The 24,364-nt window shown below is 37.0% G+C and overlaps 2 protein-coding genes and 1 long non-coding RNA gene across 8 annotated transcripts in view; 1 reads left to right on the top strand and 2 right to left on the bottom strand.

The window, feature by feature from the left end:
• CCNT2 (cyclin T2) overlaps nucleotides 1–9,971 on the bottom strand; it is a 43,272-nt gene extending 33,301 nt beyond the window's left edge. For 3 of the 5 annotated variants that reach the window (XR_551284.1, XM_008583462.1, XM_008583468.1), the window contains exons 1-2: nucleotides 9,788–9,971; nucleotides 8,941–9,022 (exon numbers count right to left, since the gene is read on the bottom strand). Coding sequence is in view for 2 of the 5 variants with exons in the window: in XM_008583462.1 (XP_008581684.1) it covers nucleotides 8,941–9,022; nucleotides 9,788–9,945 (240 nt within the window). In the remaining 3 variants the exon portion in view is untranslated. Of the gene's footprint in view, nucleotides 1–8,940; nucleotides 9,023–9,787 lie in introns of those variants that run through there. The other 2 variants (XM_008583476.1, XM_008583483.1) reach the window with 2 other exon arrangements.
• A 136-nt stretch (nucleotides 9,972–10,107) lies between these two features.
• LOC103599332 overlaps nucleotides 10,108–24,364 on the top strand; it is a 40,123-nt gene continuing 25,866 nt past the window's right edge. For both annotated transcript variants that reach the window (XR_551280.1, XR_551281.1), the window contains exon 1: nucleotides 10,108–10,236. This is a non-coding gene — a long non-coding RNA (uncharacterized LOC103599332). The remainder of the gene's footprint in view (nucleotides 10,237–24,364) is intronic.
• ACMSD (aminocarboxymuconate semialdehyde decarboxylase) overlaps nucleotides 19,161–24,364 on the bottom strand; it is a 66,001-nt gene continuing 60,797 nt past the window's right edge. Inside the window, exons 9-10 of the mRNA XM_008583451.1 lie at nucleotides 22,536–22,634; nucleotides 19,161–19,399 (exon numbers count right to left, since the gene is read on the bottom strand). Of these exons, the coding sequence (XP_008581673.1) occupies nucleotides 19,337–19,399; nucleotides 22,536–22,634 (162 nt within the window). The 3' untranslated portion in view covers nucleotides 19,161–19,336. The remainder of the gene's footprint in view (nucleotides 19,400–22,535; nucleotides 22,635–24,364) is intronic.

Here is a 24,364-nt window from a genome sequence, read left to right as displayed (position 1 = left end):
AGGGATGGGGAATTGTTTACTGGGCAGTTTCATTTTGGGAAGATGAAAAAGTTCTGGTGGTGGATAGTGGTGATAGTTGCGCAGCAATGGTAATGTACTTAATGCCACTGAACTGTACACTTAAAAATGGTTAAAATGGTAAATTTATGTGTATTTTACCCCCCCCCCAAAAATTAAAACTTTAACACACCTCCAAACAAATGGACATTTGGAAAATAATTCAAAACACAAAAGAATATAAGTAAAAAAGATTTGAAATCACAGTGAAAAGAGCACACCAAGCACCAGACTATATCAAATATCAACCCAGAACAATCGACATAAAAATGTACTATGTTTGTAAAATTACTGGATTTTAAATCCTTTGGCCATTTAGGCAAAAACAAATAAAAGAAAATTAGATCACCAGCAAACTGCCAGCAATGCTTTATGCCTGGAAAAAAAAAAAGTAGTTATATATTTAAGATACCCAAGGAAAGAAAGCATAGCCCAAAATATCATATATACAAAACTGACCTTCAACATAAAGAGCACAAACTATTATCCATGTGCAAGGATTCAGAGAATACTGTTTCCATGATCTTCAAAAGAATGTCAGATAATCAAAATGAATAGAGACTTAACTGGTAGTGAGCAATAATCCTACAAGGGTACTTCAAAAAGTTCATGGAAAGATTCTTATTGTTTTTTTAATTCTATTTTTCCATGAAATTTTTGAAGCGCCCTTGTATAGTTAGTAGCTAAACTAAGTTTAAATGATGATCAAAAAGGAGAGCTACAATGTTATTCAAGATAATGTACATAGAGTACAACTTTTAAAAACCAGGAGAGAAGGGGGAGAGCAAAGCAAAATTAAACTCTTCTTGGTAATTATAATGGTAGTGCTAGTAATGCTATTCTGAGATTTATTTGCACAATGTGGGATTAAATTAATGAGTGATTATGGAATACTTGAATTCTATCATCCCACATTCTTGAGAAATAGGATTTTTGGTGTGGGGAAAAAAAGGTGAGTGAGATGCAGTACAGAAGATGTTAAGTTTAAAACCCTGTTGTCTTGAATCTGAATGAACTCATGAGGAATTTTAAGTATTTAAAAATAAATATATGAAAAAGTACAGTAAATACATACATATATTTCACATAATAAGAGGGGTCTTCAAAAAGTTCATGGCAAGATTCTTATTTTTTCACAAACTTTTTGAAGTACCCTTAATCTACTTAATGTGTAAATGATTACAATATAGGTTGAGTACCCCTAATTAGAAAAGTGCCAAAATCTAAAACTTTCAATATGATGCTCAAAGGAAATGCTCACTGGAGTACTTTGGGTTTCAGATTTTCAGATTAGGGATGCTCAACTGGTAAATATTCTACAAGTACTCCAAAAACTGAAAAAAAATCTGAAACCTCAAACAATTCTGATTTCAAGCATGTAGGATAAGGGATACTCAACCTGTAATAAACATTACATATACCAACATGCATGGTTAATATCTATATATGTGTATTTACTACACTATATATTTCCTTTATATTTCAATATATATTTCCTAGCTGTGTTCACTGAAGATGCCTAGAAACATTGACCAACATAGCAAACCATATAAGCATCACTAATGACCAGGCTGTAGTCTTGAAATAACTCTTCCTACTAAAAGAAAGCAGGTTTTCTTAAAGAAATGGCCAATCCTAGCTCTGAAATCTTCTGGAGCAGAAAATTTACAAGATGATCCTGGAATATCTTGTCATAACAGATAGTGAGGAAGCTATTCAAGATTACTCAGGTCTACAGTTACCATATGATCTAGCAGTTGTACTCCTGGGTATATACCCAAGAGAAATCAAAACATACATGTCCGTACAAAAGCTTGTACATAAAATGTTCATATTATCAATATTCATAATAGCTAAAAAGTGATTAACAACCCAAATGTCCATCAATAGACAAATGGATAAATCAAACATATGAATGGATATCTAAAATGTGGTTGGCTGGCTGGTTAGCTCAGCTGGTTAGAGTTCAGCCTTATAACCCCAAGGTCACTGGTTCAGATCCTCCTACTGGCCAGCCACCAAAAAAAGAAAAATAAAAGTGGTATGTCTATACAGTGGAATAATGGGTAGTTAGCAAGAAAAATAAACAAAGTAATGTTACATACTACAATACAGTTGAACCTTAAAAACATCATGCTAAGTGAGAAAAGTCAGTTCACAAAGAACCACATATCGTATGATTCCTTTTATATAAAGTGTCTGGAATAGTATGGAGGATGAATGGGGAGAAGTGGCTAGGAGATGTGAGGTAATGAAGATTTTAAAAATTGATGCACAACTCTGAATATACTAAAAAAAAACCCCCAATGAATCATATACTTTCAATGGGTAAAATGTATGGTATGTGAATTATATCTCGAAATGGTGTTTTAAAAATAGGGCAAAAATCTGGTACTTATCCTACATGATATGTACCACTTGAGTCCATACAGTAGATGAATCAAAGTGTTTCAATTTTAAAAATATTCCAATTAATAAATGAAGAAAAAGATGATAGAATTAGAGCATCACCAATTAATGAAAGGATCTAGGCATGAATATCAATAGCTGCAGACACCGTAAAAAGAGACATTAGGTGCCTCCTGATGAAAGAACATTAACTCCACCTATGGTATTGCCAAAGGCATCTAATATGAGTCTGATCAAATTTCTGGATCCAATGGTCAATTTGCAGAGACTGTATGAACAAAGGAACAGGATAAACAGCACCATGACTATACAATCGGCAAAATCCAGACAGGTGGAAACTCTACAGGTCATACACCGTAGGTCCTTCAGCATATATAATTTATGTGACAGAATGGGATGGAGAGAAAACCTGCATATTCAAAGACTTAGAAGACATATCAAATTTTCAATATGGGCAAAACTAAACTATGTTGTTTAGGAATGCAGAGTAGGATGGTTGAACTATAAAGAAACTGAAGAGATTACTATAACAATAAAAACACTGGTTACTTTGTGGAGAAAGGGAAGGGGTTGACATTGGGATCAGCACATGGATACTTCTGGGGTAGTTGGCAAAGTTCTACTTCTTGACTTGGGTGGTGGTTACAAGGTTGTCTGCTTTGTAACAATTAATTAAGCTATACATTGTCTAGTGGTTTTGTTCGTTTGTGTTTTATTTTCTAATAAAAAGAAAAAACCCCACCTCACATATAAACAGTCATACCATAGCACTAAAGAACACTAAATAGAATACAACAGGATGTAAGTAGGACCAAAAGCTAATTTCAGAGACAGAAATTTAGAAATGGAGAAGTAGAGTTATCTGGGAAATGCTTTATGAAGGGGCTGCAACATCAGCTGAGTCTTAATATTTGATAGAGCAGTCACGTGGAAAGAAAACAGAAAGCACCCTAAGGAAAAACAGGGATGCACAATACATAAATACTAAGAATGATGTATTGCTGTAAGAGGAATTCAGAACCCGTAAAAGAGGAACTCATTGGATTTAGTCCAATGAGGTAAGCAAATCAAAATCTGAGAGTCACTTTCATTGTTTACTTTACACATTGCCTTAGAAATAACTGGCATCGAGAACTACTGTACTCTACTTAAACATACCAGGATAGGAAAAAGTGGGAACTACAGTATGGGATCAGGCAAGAAACTTGGGTTCAAATCCCAGTCATATAATGGTTGTTTTAATTTTGGACAAGTCACTTAGTAATATATTGAGTCTGTTTTCCTCAGAATACTTTACCTAAGAAGAGTAAGTAAGACAAATATACTTTAAAGTGCCTGTCACATAGTGGGATCTTAAAATTTCAACCATGCAATTTATAGTAGAAAAGGGATTTAGAAATCACCTAGTCTAATTGTCTCAAATTTACAGGAAATGTGCTTAGTTAGTATCTACTGTACTGAAAAACAGATACAGAATACTTCCATTATTGTGGAAAGTTCTAAAGGGCAGCTCTGCAGTATTTCCAAGTAATAAAATTATTCTTCAGGACCATAAGATTATTCTCGGATTAACTGCTTTATTAAATTAAAAGGTGGAAGTAGAAGTGAGCAATAATATAAACATCTACTTACATTTTGCAAGACTCTTTAGAAGGTAAAGAATAAACATGCTGATTTGACTCCTATAAAACATGACCACAGTACAATGTATTGAAACACACAGAAAAGCCAAATTTAAACCAATGGTCCTCACTTTAGCAGGCATCAGCAAGCATCACCAGGGAACATATTAAGGTAAAGAAACCCAGGTCCCACCACAAATATTCTGAATACATAAGTCTAAGGCACAGCCCAGTAAGGCCTATTTTTAATAACATCCCGATTATTTTGATGTTAGTAGTTGGAGAACCACACTCAGTACATCACAAAGGCTTTACACATACTGTGTTCAGTGAAAAATTCCAAAGCTATGAAGACATTCCAAGTAACAGATACCTGAGGTAGGTACCTCAAGATGACAGCATGAGCTATGGAGTCTAGATCTGGGTTTAATTTCTGTTCCTGTCACTCTGCTGTTGGTGACTTCAGACAAAACATTTAACCTTTGTAATTCTTATCTTCCTTATTTGCATGAAAAAAAGACAATATCGGCCTCAGATATATCAATCTCAATATCACATATCAAAATAAACCTAAGGGGCCGGCCTGTGGCTCACTCGGGAGACTGTGGTGCTGATAACACCAAGGCCACGGGTTCGGATCCCATATGGGGATGGCCGGTTTGCTCACTGGGTGAGCGTGGTGCTGACAACACCAAGTCAAGGGTTAAGATCCCCTTACCGGTCATCTTTTAAAAAAAATAAATAAATAAAATAAACCTAAGAATAAAAAAAACTCTTCTCATAAAATTATTATATAAAAAGGTGAATACTTATCTCTAGATAAACATAAAGGTAACGAAATAAAGCAAAATAAAGGCTGATAGACTTTGTCAACAAGACACCCATAAACAAAATTAAAAGACAAAGTAGAAAAATATTTACCAACATATGAGAAATTCATAACAACCTCAAACAACAGGCTAAGGAACACATTAGTTGTTCACAAAAAGGCAGCATTCATTAACAAACTAAATTTAAACTTTAAATTTTACGAATAGCAGCAAGTATCCCTAAGTATTCAATTAAAAAAAAAAAAGAGATTACAAATGTGATCTCTGTTCTTCAGAAGGTTCTTGGGGATTTACAGATGAATAGGTGACTTCTTACTAGAGGAGATAAAATTCACTGAGCACTCAAAATCCATCTAGTGGAGATAACCTAGCTTTAGTATTCTCTCTGCTTTGAGACCAATTGACCATTGGTTCAATCTATATTATTCCTTCTACTGCCATCTTAAAAATTACTTCCCCAGAAGTAGCTACACCTAACCTCAACTAAAACGAGTCCAATTCTGTATGTTCTTATACTGCTGCTGTGCTGTGCGCTAGATCTAAGAATTGTGGAGAGAAAAAAATCCTATTCTGTGCTAAAAAAGAAATATATACATATGTGTTTGTACATGCAAAATATATTTCTAAACAGGTACACAGAAACCCTTAACAGCTGATGCTATAAGGTGGGGGTAGGGACTTAAGACTCTTGGATGGGAGGGGGATTTATTTATTTACCATGTTCCTATATGAGTTTTCAATAATAAAAGAAAACATTTTAAATGTGTTGATGTGGGGAGGATATATACAGAGGAAAATATAGAAGGATTCATTCAACAAACCTTTGGGCAACAAGATTGGACCCATTCTACTGATAAATATTTGCTGAACATCTTCTCTGTGTGAGGCACTCTTCTAAACACTAGTGATACAACACTGAGTAAAGCCAAAAAAGAACAAACAAAAACCAAAAAAACTGTCTACTCTTACAGTACAATAGGTAACTTCTAATCAGACAAAGAACAAGAATTGTGGATACTTCTCTAGATAGATGAATGAATGGACTTCTTCCAAACAATTTAAGTCTTGACGGGAAGAAAAGAACGCAAAAAGAACATTCTCAAATTTTCAAATGCCATCTACTAGTCAAGAGACCAGTCAATTGAGAAAGATTATAAAGACTGTAAGCAAAAAGTGGTCATCAAATTTTAGCACAAGCAAATACAGTAGCTGCTGACCAACCTAACTTAACATGTATAAAATGAAACCAAGATATGACATAGATGACGTATTCTTAGAAGTCTTTATAGTGAATGACTTAAAATCATTAGTTCTGAGTACTGCCCTTAATTCACCATGTACTGTTGGGCCCTTAAACAGAACTACAATACATTTAAATCTTCCATATTACATGCAGTCTTGACTGATGGAGCTTAAGAAAGAGGCAACAGAACTAAGGTAAACAGAAGATTGAAATGACCATGTAAATTGCAAAAGTGCTATGAGAACAGACCATGACAACAAAAATACTTAGAAAACAGTTTAAGACCTGATCTTAAAAGAATTCATTAGACTTGGAATTCATAGAAGAAACAAATACATCACAAACTTGACTAACCAAATTAACGAACAAAGGTTCTAAGAGAAGCTGGGTTAATACCAGTTCTAAGATTGATTGGGGAGTATGCTCTCCTTCAGTATGTGCCTTAGAGGCACTGATGGCCCCAGGGCTTTTATATTTTACATCTGTCTTGAGCCCAACCCAGCAAGGCCATTCTTTAATTACTAATCCAAATTACATAAACCTCATTGCAGCAGTGAACAAAAGATAGATTTATCTAATTAGACTATGTAGAAAAGTCATTTACTGCTGATAGTGATTCAAATCTCAGAGAAACTGACAAAAGAACTCAGTGATAAGAGACAGTTTCCAGGTCACCAACACATGCTGATACTGCTTTTATTCTTCAATACAAGAGAATTCTACTTTTAGGTTTTTTACTTTAAAATCTGTCAACATGGAAAAATAAAATGAAGTGACAAACATTTAAAAATATTTTAATATGAGTAATTCATGGAATTTATTATGACTAGATACAGTTTGTCACTAGTATCTGAACATTTAAGCTTGTTATTATAGGGTTTAATTTACCAAATGGTGTTCAGTTTACTTTGTGGAGAAGACTCATGCTTTTTAAAAGTTTATTATGACATTCCGTTATAACCCCATAAGAAAAGTCTTCCCAGTGATGTGCGAAAATACAAATTTAAAAGTGACTCACGTTCAATTTGAGACCACCCCCTTCACCCTAAAAGAATGGCAGGGCGGGGGAATGGGGGGAGGAGATAAGAGTGAGGCTGTGCAATTGAAGCAAGTGCACCAACACAGATATTAATAACACTTTTAATATTATAAATAGCAAAGGTATAAAAGACAACAGCTAAATATGAAGGGTTCAATGTTGCTTCTCAAAACAGAAATTAACATCAGATTTCAATTATCCTGCTAATGATTCAATGTAAAAAGGTGAAATTTACCTTCATACACATATAGGACACTAAAGAGGATAAAAGGGTAAAAGCCTTTTTATTGAATGAGACTTAAAACAGTGAAAGCCAGAATGCAAATGACCTAGGTGTCACCAGTCAATTTAAAGTTGTGAATTCTGGCTTTAAGCTAGATACTTGTTTTAAAGCACAACAAACAGGCCATAAAGACAAATTAGAAAAGAGGGAGGGCTCAAAAAAAAAAAGTGAAGACTTGTGTACAGATCATTTACTGGAAGTAGAAAAGTAAGCCTGATTCCTCAAAGGGGATATGTGTAGCCATACAAAGAATAAATGCTATTTACAAGAAATAACTAGAAAACTGGAAACAACACAGCAAGAATCACCCAGATTTAAAAGAGAAAGAGTTCTAGAAACAAGGGGGACTGCAAAAGACCAAAATGTATATAAAAATGTATACTGTTTAACATAAAGCTATATGCCAATTTACAACCTAAGTCAGACTTATTATCAGAGGAGATTAAAGTAGAAATCAATCTAAACCATGAATCTTATCCTTCCACTCCAAAAGTAATATTCTAAGGACCTTTTCCAAGACTGTTCTCTTAGCAATTAAGAAAGGACTATACAAAATTAGCATAGTCTTCTCGGACCCATTTTTCTACACGAACCTTTCAGAATAACATTCTAAAAACAAATGTGATAGAAAAAGTAAAAAATAAAGCCAGCAATTTTCTCTGTTAATTATGCAACTCAGTAGGCATGTTACTCTGAAAAGCACACACACTAAGCTCAACTCTTCATAACAAATATTTCAACTAAATGCCATTACTCTACTTGTGAAGATTTACAAGTTATGTTCAAAATCAGCACCTTAGTACAGGAGTGTAAATTTTACATCAAAACTAATAATATAAAAACATACTTCTGACATGTTTGAAGCAAGAGTTGACATTTCAAACACCAAAAATTTAAAGAGACAACTAATACTAATGTATTAGTATTATAAACAGAAACGTTTGACGTCTTAAATCATTGTGTTAGCAATTATTTCTGCTAAACAAACAACTAGCTCTTTGAAAGGGTTATTTCAAAAGAATGTAACAATTACATTAATCCCAATTCACAATATTTCACACAGTATCAGTCCAACAGTTAAGATGTGTCACAGAACAAGTAGGCTTGCCCAAATTATACTATACATTAGCATTGAAATTAGTCAAATGTTAAATATAAAACTTAAATGAAGAAAATCGATGTAATAACTCTTTGAGAAAGGAAATGTTTCTTTTTTTTATCTTTTAGCTTAAAAGGCCTGGCAGAGCCTGAAATGGTGCTTGCAATTTGATTCATCACAAACTAAAAAATCACAAAAACAAAATCTCCATATTTGAAGCAAAACGTTTATCACGTGAGTTACCTTTACCGTTAATTCAGAACACTAAAATAACATTAAAACCAACGAATTTTTTTATGCACATCGATTTACTTTAAAATTTGGTAGCAGTAAAAACTGACAATGAAATAGTACTTACATTTCTATTGAATTTGGTGAAAGAATGGTACATATAAAACCTGTGCATATAAACAATCGCAGTGTTTATTGTAAGCTGAGAGCTGGAACGTAACATTTAGGAAACATCTGAGAAAAACAAGATCTCATTTGCAAACCAATCTTGATGGAAAATTCCCGATCTCCGGGTTCTTTTCCAATGCCTCCCAAAAACTGAAAAATAAAAGCCCGCGAGGTGGAGGGGGTAGGCAGAAAACAGGCTCGACGCCAAGCAAATAGGAATAACAACTGCTGAGCGTTTCACTGTCATACTACTATTAAGAAAGCCCTGGAACTATTTATCAATGGCTACGAATGACTAAATTCAATAGCAAACAGTTGAAACCCGCGTGCACACGCCCGTAGAAAACCACACCAAGAATATAAAGACCTCCAGTGCGCTCCCAAGGTACAAGAGAACCGCCATCAAGCCGGCGAGGACTGCGGGGAAAGGATTAAACCTTGCTGTTTCTCTAAGTTTCCTACCTCTCAACCCCTTCTCGGACGGGGAATAGAAGGAGCCACCCTTTCTCTGCGATAATCCTTAAAATCGCCTCTCTCCTGGGCTTCCTCCTGTCCCCCGACGCCACCACGCGCTTCCCAAACAGATTACACAACGCAGCCTCCCGTCCGCATCCCCGGGTTCCTCTCTCCTCCTCCCCTCCGCTGGGCCCTCGCGGCCGCCGGAGCCCGAGCCTTCCTCCCTCACAGCGCGGACGAGGCCCGGCGAATGCCGAGGCGGAGGCGCCATGTTCGCGGGGCACAAGGCCCAGCAACCGGGCCAGGTAGACAGGGGTGAGCGGCGGAAGGCCAAGAATAGTAAAGGATACACATTGAGACGCTGTCCCATTTCTTGGATGAGGTTGGCCGCCTGCTGGCGGCACGAAAGCTCTTTATCCGCCTCCACTCCGCAGCGGCGGCTCGGCGTGTTCTCCAGCTGTTCGCGAGTAAAGAACCAGCGAGAAGAAGCTCCACGGCCCGACGCCATGACACTTCCTCCTCCGCCCGCTCCCGAACCCACCCCCCTCCCCTCCCAGCTCGCGGACTCCCGGCCAAGGCCGCGCGGCCCCGCCCCACTCCGCTCGCCGTAGACCACGAACCTCCCTTTTCAATCCCGCCACCGCCTGCGCGCGTGCGCGGGGGCAGCCCCCACCGGCTCGCCCTAGTGTTTTGCTTTCTCTTTTCTGCCCCCGATCACGCTCTCGCGCACGGTTGTCAATGCTCCGCGCCGCGTGTCATTGGGAGGCGCCGAAGGCGGGGGTCGGCTCGGAAGGAAAAGGTCGGCGCGATGCATGCCGGGTGTAGGGTAGGGTTGGCGGGGCGAACGCGAGGGGACGACCCGATGGAAAAGTCTAGGCTCGCGTTTGGTGGAGAGAGAGGCTGTCTGGAGGCTGCGCAGTGGAGTCCTGGGGGGTGGGCTCTGAGGCCCCGGCGGGTTCTTCCTGAGACGGAGTCTGGCGGCTCTTTAAGAAGAGAAAAGTCTTTCCCTGTCGCGGCCTTATTCCACAGCCTCCATTTTCCTTTCGGGTTGGTCAGCGCCGTCTCGTAGGGGTGCGACTCCAGTGTCCACCAGGAACGGCTTCCGTCCAATGGGCGGCTCTAGGAAGGAGCTGGCTGGGAAATAATGCATAGGAAATAACGCTCCACGTTTGTCCCCGTTTGAGAGCTTCCCTTCCCTACGTTATCTTGTTGGCACCATGCAGGCCATGGGTTTGTTTTTTAAAGTTAGGTGCCAAACGTTACCCATTCAGAAACTGGAGGAACTACAATAAATTTGTAAAACAGGTCTTGAGTCCAGACTGGGAGTGTGTTTTTAATTGTGCTATGGTTTCTGCGAGAAAAGGTTGGAGAGAAACAGTGAAAGAGCAACTGAATAAAAAGTTTATCGTTAGCATTTGATACAGTAACATCCCACATACTTGTCGATTCACCACTTCTCCTCTCCCTTACAGAAGATGCTACAGAACGTAACTCTGGGAGTTGGTGTCTGACTCTGGACCAATCCCTATTGTGTGTGAATAAAGCTTGTACGTTTTGAATTTTAACTATTTGCCAAAGACCACAGTACAAGCAGACATACTTTTGAAAGGCAAGTGATGCCCTATTAAAGCTCCAGGCTTTTTGTTTGTCATTGTTTTGGGGCTCCTGGGTCAGCATACTGCTGTATCATGGCGCTGCCTGCCCCATTGCACTAGAATATTGATCTGATAATAGTAGGCAGTTATCGTGAACAGTTGCCTAAATAACTTCATTTCTTACCCGCTTTGCTTGCCTCATTCTTATGTTTCTTAGAAGTTCCAGGATGGACTGATTTCAAGCAACATTTAAAAAGTGCTTACCTCCAACATCCATTCATGATAAAAACTCAGTAAACTAGGAATAGAGAACTTCCTCAACTGGATAAAGAGCATGTACAAAAACCCTATAGTTAACAAATACTGGCGAGAAACTAGATTCTTTCCCCCTGAGATCTGGGACAAGGCAAGGGTGTCCCCTCTTGCTGCTCTTTTCAGCTTTGTAGTAGATGTCCTAGCTAACACAATAAGAAAAGGAAATAAAAGGTATGCAGATTGGGAAGGAAGAAATAAAACTGTTCACAGATGACGTAATTGCTTATGTAGAAAATCCCAAAGAAATAACACAAATTCTCCTGCAACTAATCAGCAATGATAGCAAGATTTTATGATACAAGATGAATATACAAAAGTTTATTGCTTTCCTGTATACCAGCAATAAACAGTTGGAATTTGAAATTAAAAACACAATACCATTTACAGTAGTACCTCCCCCACCAAAGTAATACTTAGGTTTGAATCTAAAGTATGTACAGGATTTATATACAGAAAACTACAAAACCCTGATGAAAGAAATCAAAGATCTTAATAATGGAAGGATATTATGGGCTTATGGATGGGAAGACCCAATTTAAAAGTCAATTCTTCCCAACTTAGCATACAAATTCAATGCAATTCCAACCAAAATTCTAGCAATTAATTTTGTAGATATTGACAAATTGATTCTAAAGTTTATATGGAAAGGCAAAAGACCAGGAATAGCCAACAATACTGAAGAACGAGGTGGAATGATACTGACTTCAAATCTACAGTCATCAAGAACATGTAGTATTGGTAAAAGATAGACTCATAGATCAATGATACAGAATGGGGAGCCCACACAAATACAGTCAACCCACCTTTGACAAAGGAGCAAAAGCAATTCAATGGAACAAGGATAGTCTTTTCAACAAATGGTTCTGGAACAACTGGACATTCACATAAAAAAAAAGTGAATCTAGATATAGACTTTATGCCTTTCACAAATTTTAACTCAAAGTGAATCATAGACCTAAATATAAAATGCAAAATTATAAAACTTGTACAAAATAACATAGGAAAAATGTACGTGACCTTGCATTTAGCAGTGAGTTTTTGGCAATGAGAATACACACACACAAAAAAACAGGTAAAAATTTGTTCTTTCTGGAGATGGAGACTGGTAGACATAGGTTGAATTTTTTTTTTTTTCCTTTTTGTCTTTTTTCGTGACCGGCAACGGATCGCAACCCTCACAAAAAAACAGGTAAAAATTTGTTCTTTCTGGAGATGGAGACTGGTAGACATAGGTTGAATTTTTTTTTTTTTTCCTTTTTGTCTTTTTTCGTGACCGGCAACGGATCGCAACCCTCAGTGTCATGCCCGTACCAGACCGGACCGGCAACGGGATCGCAACCCTTGGTGTTGCCCCCACACCTCGCTCAGCCAGTGAGCGGGAACCGGTCTGTATGTGGGATCCTAACCCTCGGTGGGAGCGCCGGCACGCTCCCAAGCAGCGCACTGTAGCAGTGTGCCACCGGGCCGGCCGACATAGGTTGAATTTGATCTGTTTGAACTTTAACATGTGTTTGTGTTGTCTTTTCAAAAATAAACTAAAATTTTTTATTAAGTTGTGAGTAGTTTTTTATTTTCAGAAATGGAAACTTCAGTTTCAATTTTGATTGGGAAAAATCTTAAGAATGGTCTCCATATGTTAAACAAATTTAAAATTGATATTTATCTAGATAAGTTAATCTTAAGTGATTACCTTAAATATAGGTTTATGTGTTCTGGTTGGTTAATATGAACTGAGATGAGTCAGCTGGCTTCCTTTTTAGAGGAAAGAGGGGAAGATACTGTACAAGGAATAGAGAGAAATGCTTGTGTAAGTATGAATGTTTGTTTCTCCTTTAGAATCTGGTGATGGATGTGATTTTTTTTTTTTTTTCAGGGTATATTTTGGAGAAGTACTTGTGGTAGATAAGGAAGGAGAGAAAAGGCTTATAATTCCTGAAAGACTTTTCTAGATTCTGGTGTGAGCAGTATTGTTCTAGGGCCAGGCAATGAAATATGGCACTGAGAAAGCTCTTCTCTTTACCTTTGCTCAGAACCTTGTACTTCTAATGGCATCTGAGAAGAGTATCTGCTATTACCAAATAGTATCCTTGGAAGAAGAGGAAAGTCGAAAGTCGAATGTAGACCCATACAGAAGTAAGACCATGTGAAGACACAGGGAGAAGACACCAGTCTATGAGCTAAGGAGAGAGGCCTGAGAAGAAACCAATCCTGCTGTCAGTTTGATCTTAGACTTCTAGCTTCCAGGACTGTGAGAAAATAAATTTCTGTTGTTTAAGGCATCCAGTCTGTGTACTTTGTGACAGCAGCCCTAGCAAACTAATATAGCATTCTTTGGAGATGCCCGGAAGGAACGAATGGATTCTGTAGAGGAGTTATCACTAGGATAATGACGACTTAAGCCATTGTGAATAGTCACAAATTTATGATGCCTAGCCATTTGGATTATACTCAGAACTATGTGAATTCCCCACACACCCAATGAGGATTGGTTTTTTAACTCCTTGCTTTGCTCATCTTAGGAAGATCCATTTGTTTATTTATTTATTTATTTATTTTACTAGTTTTACTATTTTATTATTCAACAAATGTTTATGGAGATGTTACTATGGGCTAAGAAATTCGAATTGTATAAGTCTGTATACTTGACTTCCCATTTTGTGTGACTCAAAGGCATTAAAATTCAGTACAGTAGTCCCTCCTTATCCTTAGGGGCTACGTTTCAAGACCCCAGTGGATGCCTGAAACTGCAGATAGCACCAAACCCTATATGAGTGTATACTATGTTTTTTCCTATACATACATACCTATGATAAAGTTTAATTTATAAATTAGGTAAGAGATTAACAACAACAACTAATAGTAAAATAGAATGATTATAACAATATATTGGAACATATGGCACTGTGGCCATAACTTTTGCAGCTGTTTTGCATGAATTTGTTTTTTTCTTCTTTACAATTCAAGGATATAATAATATTCTTAGTGTAGAAATCACACTTAGAAATCACAGCATACAACATTTTCTTTCCTTATTAAGTCAAGAAATTTCCCCTTTTCACTTAAAGGAAACACTTTACAGATTCTCTTTGGCATATCTGATTGCTAGCATAACTACTCTTGCACTGTGGGGCCATTATTAAGTAAAATAAGGGTTACTTGCACTGAGATATCGGACAGTGGATCTGATAACTGAGACAGTATGGAGACTCTGGACGAAGGGATGACCTACATCCTGGGCGGGACAGATGGCATGAGATTTCATTTCATTATGCTACTCAGAACAGTGTGTAATTTAAAACTTACTAATTGTTTATTTCTGGAATTTTCTATTTAATATTTTCAGACTGCAGTTGGTATAGGGAACTGTAGCCATGGAAAGCAAAACCATAGATAAGGGGACACTATCGTATGTCCAAAAACTAAACTCATAATCCTGCTCTTCAAACCTGGTTTTCTCTCTGTGTCTGTCGCAGTGACCAGCGATCATCTTTGATATCCCCAGTCTATCATCAAGGCCTTTTAAGTGACCTTCCTTACCTCTGGAGTCTATATGTGTATCTCCACCATCAGCACTGCCACCACCTTTGTCTAAGCTATCCCACTTAAGCTCCCCCTCAAGCTGTTGCCATCCTGCAGCCAGCCAGAATTCAAAATTCAACTCTAGTTAATGTCATCTCCTACTTAAAAACCTTCTCATTGCTTATCAATAGACAAAATTCCTCAACTGACCTCTGGCCTCACATGATCTTGCCATGTTATACCAGAAATGTCTTCCTTTCTCACCTCCAGCCCCAGTGGTCTTCTTTCTTGCTGTGTTCTGTCATGCCACAAGGCTTATATTTATGCTATTCTCTCTGCCTGGAATACTCTTGTATCCTCATTGCCTTTTAGATTTTTTAGCTCTTCAGATCCCAGCTCAAGCAAAACTTCTGAAAAGTCCTTCCCCAACTCTCTGACTAGGACAAATCCCTTATAATGACCTTTCTATACACTATGTCCCTGTCCTTTTAGTTCTTGTCATGGTATCAATTTTATATTGATGCTTATTTATTACCTGTTTCCCTAACTAGATTATAAGCCCAACTGAGGGCAGAAACCATGTTTATTTTTACTTACCTTATCCCAGCACCTAGCATGGTTCTTGGCCCATAGTAAGTTCTTAGTAAATTTTGTTGAATGTGTGAGTAAATGAAGGCATAGTTCCTGCTGTCAAGGAAGTCCAGTCTAGAAGGAAGAATAGTATGCAATGCAAAATAAGAGGTATGATCTATTAGAGATATCAGTACAAGTTTTAAAAGGGGCAGGTACTGATCAATGAAATCCCAAAGGCTAGACACCACCACTTTAGATCCTGAGAAGTTTTAAGAGAGACACAGAGAGAGAGAGAGTTTAGAAATATGATCAGATATATACTTCAGAAATTTTTCTCTCTCTGGCACCAGGGTGGGAGATGGATTGTATCAGACTAAACTCAGGGACTTACTTGGCTTTGTTTTTACTCCAGGTTATTTTATTTAGTCTCATTTATATAATGATTGTCTCTTTCTTCTATACATTGATGACCCTTCCCCAACCCCTCTCTTGAACTCTTATTAGATGCTCCTACTTAAATGTCAAAGAGGCATATAAGAAATATAAGTCCAACTACAGAACTGTTGATTTTCTTCCCTCCAAAGCCTGTTTCTCTCTTAGTCTTTTGCATCATGGTAAATGGTAATAAATCTTAGGTAAAAAACATGGGAGTCAAGGCATCTATATCTAAAGTATGGATAAGTTTAATTCCATTAATTACATCTCAACACGTAAGTGTCTCCAGGATTATGCACCCAAAAAAGTCATAATTAGAAAACCCTTCTCTATAGTTAGAAACACTTCTCTACACCCAGAATAAAAAGTAATTCAATTATCTTTTCTTCTAGTATCTACACAGGTTAATTCTCTCACTCCCTACCCCCCACCCCTTCAGCCCCCTGCTGGCTGGTACAGGGCTTGAACCCCAGACCTTGGTGTTATCAGCACCATTCTCCAACCAACTGAGCTAACTGGCCAGCTCAGTTTAATTTTTTTATAGTTAAACCTTTGATCCAATTGGAGCTGTAGTTTATCCTTATGTATGATCTGGGAAATGATCTCATTTTATTGAAGTACTATTTGTAATTGCAAAATGTTGGAAATTATCTAAATGTACAAATATGGGAGATTGATTAAATAAACCATGGTGCTTATACATGCACCCGCACTCCTATGAGTCAACCTCGATTTCTTTCCTTCTTTTCTCCCCCTTCCTCACATTCAGTCCATCATTAAGTGCTGTTGGTTCTACCAACAAACACATCTCACCATCCCCACTCTACTACTATTCTTACCTGTAGAGTATGCATAAAGCATATGTACTCCACAGGCCCTGGTTTTCCAAAGCCTTGCAGTTTCAAATATTGACCTTGCAAAGGATAGGAAATTTTCCTTGGGCTATTTTTTTTGTGTTTTAAGATAAAGAGTTGTAACACAGCAAGGCTGCTGGTTCAAAGGCAGACAAGTTACTGATTGATATGTAAAGATACCGGGAAATTGCTGTAAGAAGAGAATGTTTGCTAAAATCAAGCGTTCGTTCATGGATTGACCTAATTGCATGTTACCAGCTTCTATTGTTAAACTTGTTAAACTATACTTAGCAAAAACCCCACCTGTTTATTACTCCCATTTTCCAGTGAGGAATACTGAGGTTCAGGGGAGGCCCTTCCTTTTCATTTCTCAGAATGCAACAGAAAAGGGACTAAAGATAGAATCCAGGACTTTTCAGGCTTCTCACTGCTCAGAAGAGATGGGCTTTGAGTAATCTTTGGCGGCTCCATCACCCAGGGGAAAAGGGGTGACAAATCTGTGGGAGGCAAAGCAACACTTGCCCAAGTCACCATCATTTCTTGCTTAGTTTTCCTACTTTCATTCTTGACCCCCTTTAATAATTTTCTATACAGCTGTTAATGTTTTTTTTTTTTTTAAAGAAAAGGTCAGAGAATGTCACAGACCTATTTAAAAATCTCCAGTGATTTCCCATGGAACTTAATATGAAAATCTAAACTCTTGACCATGGTCTACTGATCTGGCCAACTTTTTGGCTGTATCTTCTACCTCTCTACCCCTTGCTCACTCACTCCAGCTATAAGCTCTTTTCTGCCTTAGAGCCCAGAAGGTTCTTCTCCATGGCTGTACCCTTCTATCATTCAAGTTGCAGTTAGAGGTCTTTAAAGAGGCCTTCTCTGGCGCTACAGTTTAATATTTTATCCCCCATCTTTCTCCCAGTCACTCTTTATCACATTTCCCTGTTTTAATTTCTTCATTGTATTTATCAGTATAAGAAAAAAATTCCTTCTTTCTTTCCTCCTTCCATTCCTCCTTCTATTCCTCCTTTCTGTTTCCTCCTTCCTTTATTTATTTATGTTTCTTACCCTCCAGATTCTAGGCTTTGTCAGAGGTAGAATTTTATCCTTTTTGTTTACTTCTATACCTCCAGTGTCTGGAGCATTCCTACAATCCTGACACATAGAAAACACTCTGTGAATATGAATATAGTCATTCACTGTATGTGTGTATAATATTAAATAAATTGTTCAGGTTACTCTTTAAAATAAAACAGTCATTAAACACTATGTTCAAAGTGTTCAAATGTAGAATATGTGAAAAGGAATAGACAGTTCCCTGAAAGATTGGGGAAGGAGAAAACAATAGCAAATGCTTTGTGTTGTTGCTTTATTCAACTTTTTGTTTTTAGGCAGATTGGAGTAATAATCAGAGTGGCAGATGGGTGAAGTCCTAGAAAGCAACAGGAGGGCAAGAAAGAGGTGGAGCAATGAAGTGTATAAAGTGAAAATAATGGGATAGGCATAGTTTAGTAAGACTTAGATCTTTTCTTTATTTCTGGAGAGGGGCCAGTACAAATTACATGTTAATATTCAACTCTTGGTTTTCTGGATTGATGGAAGGAAAGAGAAGGATGAATGAATCCAAAGTAAGAGGGTAGTTTTTAACAATTATATTTGTTTTTGGAATTCAGCCAGAGGTTTATGAGCCATAGATGTTCATCACCCCTCTTAGGACCAAGTTCCTTTTCAGCAGCCCAAGTGGAACCATAAATGAAGTGAGTGGAATAAGGCTTCCTTGCTATTGCCCTGCTCACTCTCCATAGCTAGCTTTATACCTTTTGCTGGGTATTTTAAATTAAAAGAGGTTCTGGTAAAAGTAAATTTATAGACTGGAACTTTTCTCCAGAGTGCATAAGTCTCATTCAGTTTGAAACTACAGCTTTTCTCCCATAGCTTTTTTCCTATCTATTTCCCATCTACTAACCCTCAAAAAGCCTTGTTCATCCTCCTGCACTCAGCCCAAGTCCCAACCTCTGTGATCTTCCCAATAGTTTGAGACCAAAATGAATTCCTCATATTGAAACTTCTTTGACACTCATGTTATACTGCTTAGTAATTACTCCATGAACATGTGTTTTGCTTTCTTCATTGGGCTGTAAGCTCCTTGAGGTTATGGATATTCTATATGTACGCCATTTATTTTGTGGAGGCTGAGGCATTCTCAGCCCAGTTCTGGGCTAATGGAAGGTGTTAAAAGTGAATAAAACAGGTTATTTAGGCCCAATTCACATATCCTTGCTCAAAATGTAATCTACGTGAGTCCTCTGTGATGAATCTAGTATTAGTTTTTCTCCATACAAATCATTAATGACATTTTTTTTTTATCTCTTCCAAATTAATTAGGAAGGCGCTAGGGAAATCATTTTTGATTTGCAAGTGAAATAATGTACTACTTTTCAGAATGAAAGCATTTGTGAATTATTTTTGTTATGAACAATTTAGGATATTTGGGGATATTCTTTTTCTATGTAAAATAGTTCAAAACAGGATCTTGATTATGCTTCTGAGATGCATATTTAAAAACAAAAATGAAATATCTTCTTGAAAGTTTGCCTCGTAGTAAATTTAGTCACTCAAATTGTTTTCTTTCAAGACCCAAAAATGCCAGGGCATTGCCAGCCTTGAGTTTATCCTGAAAAAGGAGAGAGAAAAAGTTTTATTTTAAAGCAGTATTGGTTGTTTTATAAGTACTTTATTGAGTGTCTTTATTAGGTTTTTAAAAAATAAGCTCCCCAATATGAGAGAAAAATATTAGCAGGTTATATAATGAATCTCTTACTAAAAGCCTCTTTACACTGTTTTGTCCCACTATTTGAAATCTAAAGCTGAAACTTGGTTGTAGGAGGAAAAGAAAGACTTATAAGGGGGAGAGAGTCCTCCTAGGGAAATTCCCTTCTTTGGAAACCTTTGGTTGAACCCTTTAGTGGTTTTAAGAACTATTTGGAGGCAAATACAGAGAAGATGTACAGTTTAAGTCTGCAGGACAGGAGAGTTGGAAACAGTGCCAGAAATCATCTAGACATCCAGCTCTAGGTGTATGCATTGTCCTTTCACATGGCCCTAAATAAAAGGAGAGCTCTTTCAGTGCAAGAGTAATGATACATAAGAAGGGTCTCAGATGAGGATACAAATCTGTACATCTCATAAATTTCGCATGAAAAAGGGGCTTTCCAATTTTTCTCCAAGTACTCCCCAGCCATAGACTATATCAACTTTGCAGAAAGAAGTGATTTGAGGGGCAACTATGTGATACCCTAATAGAGCAAAGGACAGGCAGGTAGTTGAGGGTGGAAGGAACCATGTATGGGGCTGTACAACATTCATACCATCAATGTATCTTTATCTATTATGACTACTTCATGGTTTCTACACTGCCTTGAAGGAAGTGATTTGAGGCAAGGGCCTCTTACTCAGTGTTTTTCCCTGTTGTCCACTTGGGCCATCCTTCTCTAGAGGAAGATTTCAGAAGTGACTATTGCTGCTCAGAGAAACCATTTGCATTACATTTAAAAATAGGTTGGTACTAAATATGTTTTGAAAGACGTACCCTTTGTTATGTTGGACAGAGATCTGATCCTGGATTCAAGGGATCAGGGGCTACATCCATGTTACACAGATGCTTCTTGACTTACAATGGGGTTATATCGTAAGTTGAAATGCATTTAATACACCTAAGTTACTGAACATCATAGCTTAGCCTAGCCTACCCTAAACATGCTCAGAACACTTATATTAGCTTACAGTTGGGTAAAATCATATAACACAAAGCCTATTTTATAATAGTGTTGAATATCTCATGTAATTTATTGTATACAGTACACCGTGAAGTACAATATCAGTTGTTTACTTTCATGATTGAGTGGCTGACTGGGAGCTGTGCCTCACTGTTGCTCCCCAGTATTGTGAGAGAGTATCATAGCCCAGGAAAAAAGCAAAATTCAAAATTTGAAGTATGGTTTCTACTGAATGCATATCACTTTCACATCATCGTAAAGTTGAATAATCTTAAGTTAAACCATTATACATTGGGGATCATCTGTATTATGATTACGATGTCTTGTTTTTCTCCTCCACATGGTGGAACGTGTCTGCCTGTATACCTCCAGTGTTGTACTCATCAAATGGATTTATTTATTTTTCTTTAAATTTCTTTAGTGGTATTTAACTTCACCTGGTTCAAAATTCAAAACGTATAAAATGGATACTTCCTTCTATTACTTCCACCTAGCTACCACTTTTTCTTCCCAGAGTCATCAGTTTCTTGTTTATTCTTTTCAGAGATATTTTGTGTATGTACTTGTGTAAGCAAATATTTATATTTTAGTATATAAATATTCTTTTTCACAAATGGATAATATACTATCTGCAAATGGAAGTATACTATACAAGTTGTTTTGTACCTTGCTTTTTAAAAAAAACTTAATATATCTTATAAATTGATTTCTAATATTTTTTAGGCTGCATAGGTTCCATTGTATGGATATATTAGTAACTATTCCCCTAAAGATTGTTTTCAGTGTTTTATTACAATGTTATCATGAGGAACATTGTACAGAATGTCATTGTGAATTTGTGACAATTTAAAATTTTTATGCAAGATTTTTAAAAAACTTGAAGTGATAAAAATAATAAGAAGCATAAAATAATAATTACTATTCCGCAGAAGTCTTAGGATACTTGATGTAATCTGGTTTCGGTTTAATTTTGGCTAACTTTGTAGAAAGTTTTTCATTTTCATTATTTACATTTTCTTTGTAAAAAAAAAAAAAGTAAAAAGTAGTCTTAGGACAGCTTCATACTTCATAGTAGTTAAATATTTAACAATTCAAGATTTTTAGTGCCTTAAAGTGGGTAAGTGCCAAAGGGGACTCCTGTATAAAACGGTCTGAAGTTTCCCAGTTAATAACTTGTTACCAGTATGCATCAGAATGAACTCTTCTTGGATATGTTAATGTGCTTTAAGCCTATTTTGAAGATTTCATGAGCTATATCTTTAATGCCTAAAACAGAGAGAGTTCTTTTGGATTCTAGTTTAGAAGAACGCCAAAAATTATGCAAAAGGATTCTGACTAAGACTTTAAGATTTATTTAGTTTATTATACCCATGTTTTCATTTTTGGCCATCCCTGACCCCTGGCAGTGATTGGTTGTAAAGCCCTTAGGAAGACCTTGGTTGTTTTTGCATATGGGGTGTGGAAGGGGATGGCAAAGGAGAGTGAATCTGAGGACACTGCATCTTATTTTAAACTCAACTTGGTTCAGGGGCTTAAGGAATAGACTAGGTAGTGGTAGCACTATACCACTAAACAGTCAAATGCAAAAAAAAAAAAAAAAAAAAATTCCAGTTACTTGAGGGTTCTGATTCCTTACATCCTTGTTAATCAAGACTTTAGTCTCAATATCCAAATAACTACTCATTACAAATTTTGAGACTGGTAGATTAGTATAGAAATAGTAAAGGAAAAATTTAGACATTATTTTTCTTATGCTCCATCTAACATGAAAGCATGTATTACTATGATATACTTCTTTACAGTTTTTTTTCCTCCTTGGCTTTATAAATTTAGTTGTAATAGGCTTTCAACTTTTTAACATTCCTTTTCCCTTTAATAATTTAGAGTAATAGTTTCTAGAGATAGTCATTGTTCTAGGCATATTAAGTGTAATGTTTCATCTGTTCTTTGTTATCATGTACCAAAGTGCTCTGAAACCATACCCAGTTAAAGTAGTAAAACGCAGTAGAAGATCATGAAGTAAAAGGCATTTACCTTTGTTTCTTCATCAAAGTCTTCCATGGACTCTATCAGTTTCCCAGGTTCTAGCTCACCTAGTGGAAAGGGGTAATCAGTTCCCAAAATGACTTTATCCTGAAAAAAGAAAATACATTTTCATCTGTAATTTTGTGGAATATCAAAAAGCATCCTATAAACTTAATTATATTTACTTATTATAAAAACTCCTATGGTAAAATAACAAATTTCTTCCTGATTAATAGAAACATAAAACTATTGCAGGGAACCCTAAGCATTTTTAATTGTGAAGCTTTTCCCTTTTCTACTTGAGAAACTGTTTTAGAAACTTTATGCTCGAGCCCCTGCCATTTACCCTGCTTGCTTCTTGGGCCCACCTTCTATGAGATAACAGCAGTCTCACACTCCTCCTCCAGGGGCCAGAGGCAAATTAGGCTCCTAAAGTGACCAACAGACTGTGTCCCATAACCAGCCAATCCATATTAGCAGGACAGCATCCCTCATTTACATAAGAGGACCTAAATGAGAACCTAGGAGGGAGAAGGGCAGGAATTTAGGCTATATAAAGGGGTCAGTTCCTTTGTTCGGGGAGACACTGGCTTGGGGGTTTCTGCCCTCCAGTGTTCTCCTTGCTTGCAAGCAAAAAGAGGCGCTATAACACTGAACAAAGAGCCGCAACACTAAAATAAAGAGTTATAAAACTACAACGCAAACGTTGGGCTTGGATTCCTCTGTGCATTTGCCCCACAACAAAACTAGTCAAAAATTTTAAAGATTTAATGGTTCAAAATTTATTCTGACATTTTTTCCAGTAGGTGTCACTATTAGGTCTCTTGAAGTTGTAAATCAACCCTCATCCTATCCCCCTCCTTTTTAAAAAATAACTGAAATAGAGAATGCTGAAATATAAGACATATGCATTTATTTAATAAAACTTAGTGATACATTGCAATTGATCCCACAATTTTTGAAAGCATTCTAGAGTTGGAAATATATACAAAGAAATTAATTGCAACATTATTTGTATCAGCAAGAGATTAGCTAGCTAAATTATAGAGTATCCAAAAACAGAGAGGAATAAAGAATATTTACATATACTGAAATGGAATAACCTGCAAGTTATATTGTAAAGAGGAAAAAAAAGTCTAGAACAATGTGTTTGCTATGCTCATAATTCTGCTTTTAACAAGGGAACTATAAACCAACAAATATATATTTGCATATTTACAGTCTATTTCAGGAATGGTAAGAAAGAACATTAGTTGCCTCCATGGATGAGGACTAGGGTTTGGGAGTCAGGAGATCCCCCCTCTTTTTTTGAGATATAATTCATATACCATAAAATTCACCCTTTTAAAGTGTATGACTCAAGGGCCAGCCCATGGCTCACTTGGGAGAGTGTGGTGCTGGTAACACCAAGGCCACGGGTTCGGATCCCTATATAGGGATGTCCGGTTAGCTCACTTGGGAAAGCGTGGTGCCGACAACACCAAGTCAAGATCCCCTTACTGGTCATCTTTAAAAAAATAAATAAATAAAAATAAAGTGTATGACTCAGTGGTTTTTTTTTTTTTTTTCCTTTAAATTTTTATTTTGTCAATATACAATGTGGTTGATTATTATGGCCCATCACCGAAATCTCCCTCCCTCCTCCCTCTCCCCCCTCCCACCCAAGAATGTACTTTCCGTTTGCTTGTTGTAACAACTTCAAAAAAATTGTAGTTGTTATATCTTCTCCCCCTCCCCCCCGGTTTTTTTTTGTGTGTGTGTGAGTGAATTTATTTATTTATTTTTAGCTCCCACCAATAAGTGAGAACATGTGGTATTTCTTTTTCTCTGCCTGACTT

The sequence above is a fragment of the Galeopterus variegatus genome, unplaced genomic scaffold (assembly GCF_000696425.1).
Source record: "Galeopterus variegatus unplaced genomic scaffold, G_variegatus-3.0.2 Scaffold98, whole genome shotgun sequence".
Lineage (NCBI taxonomy): Eukaryota > Metazoa > Chordata > Mammalia > Dermoptera > Cynocephalidae > Galeopterus > Galeopterus variegatus.
The sequence above is the reverse complement of the archived record's forward strand: the minus strand, read 5'-3'. Positions and strand labels throughout refer to the sequence as shown.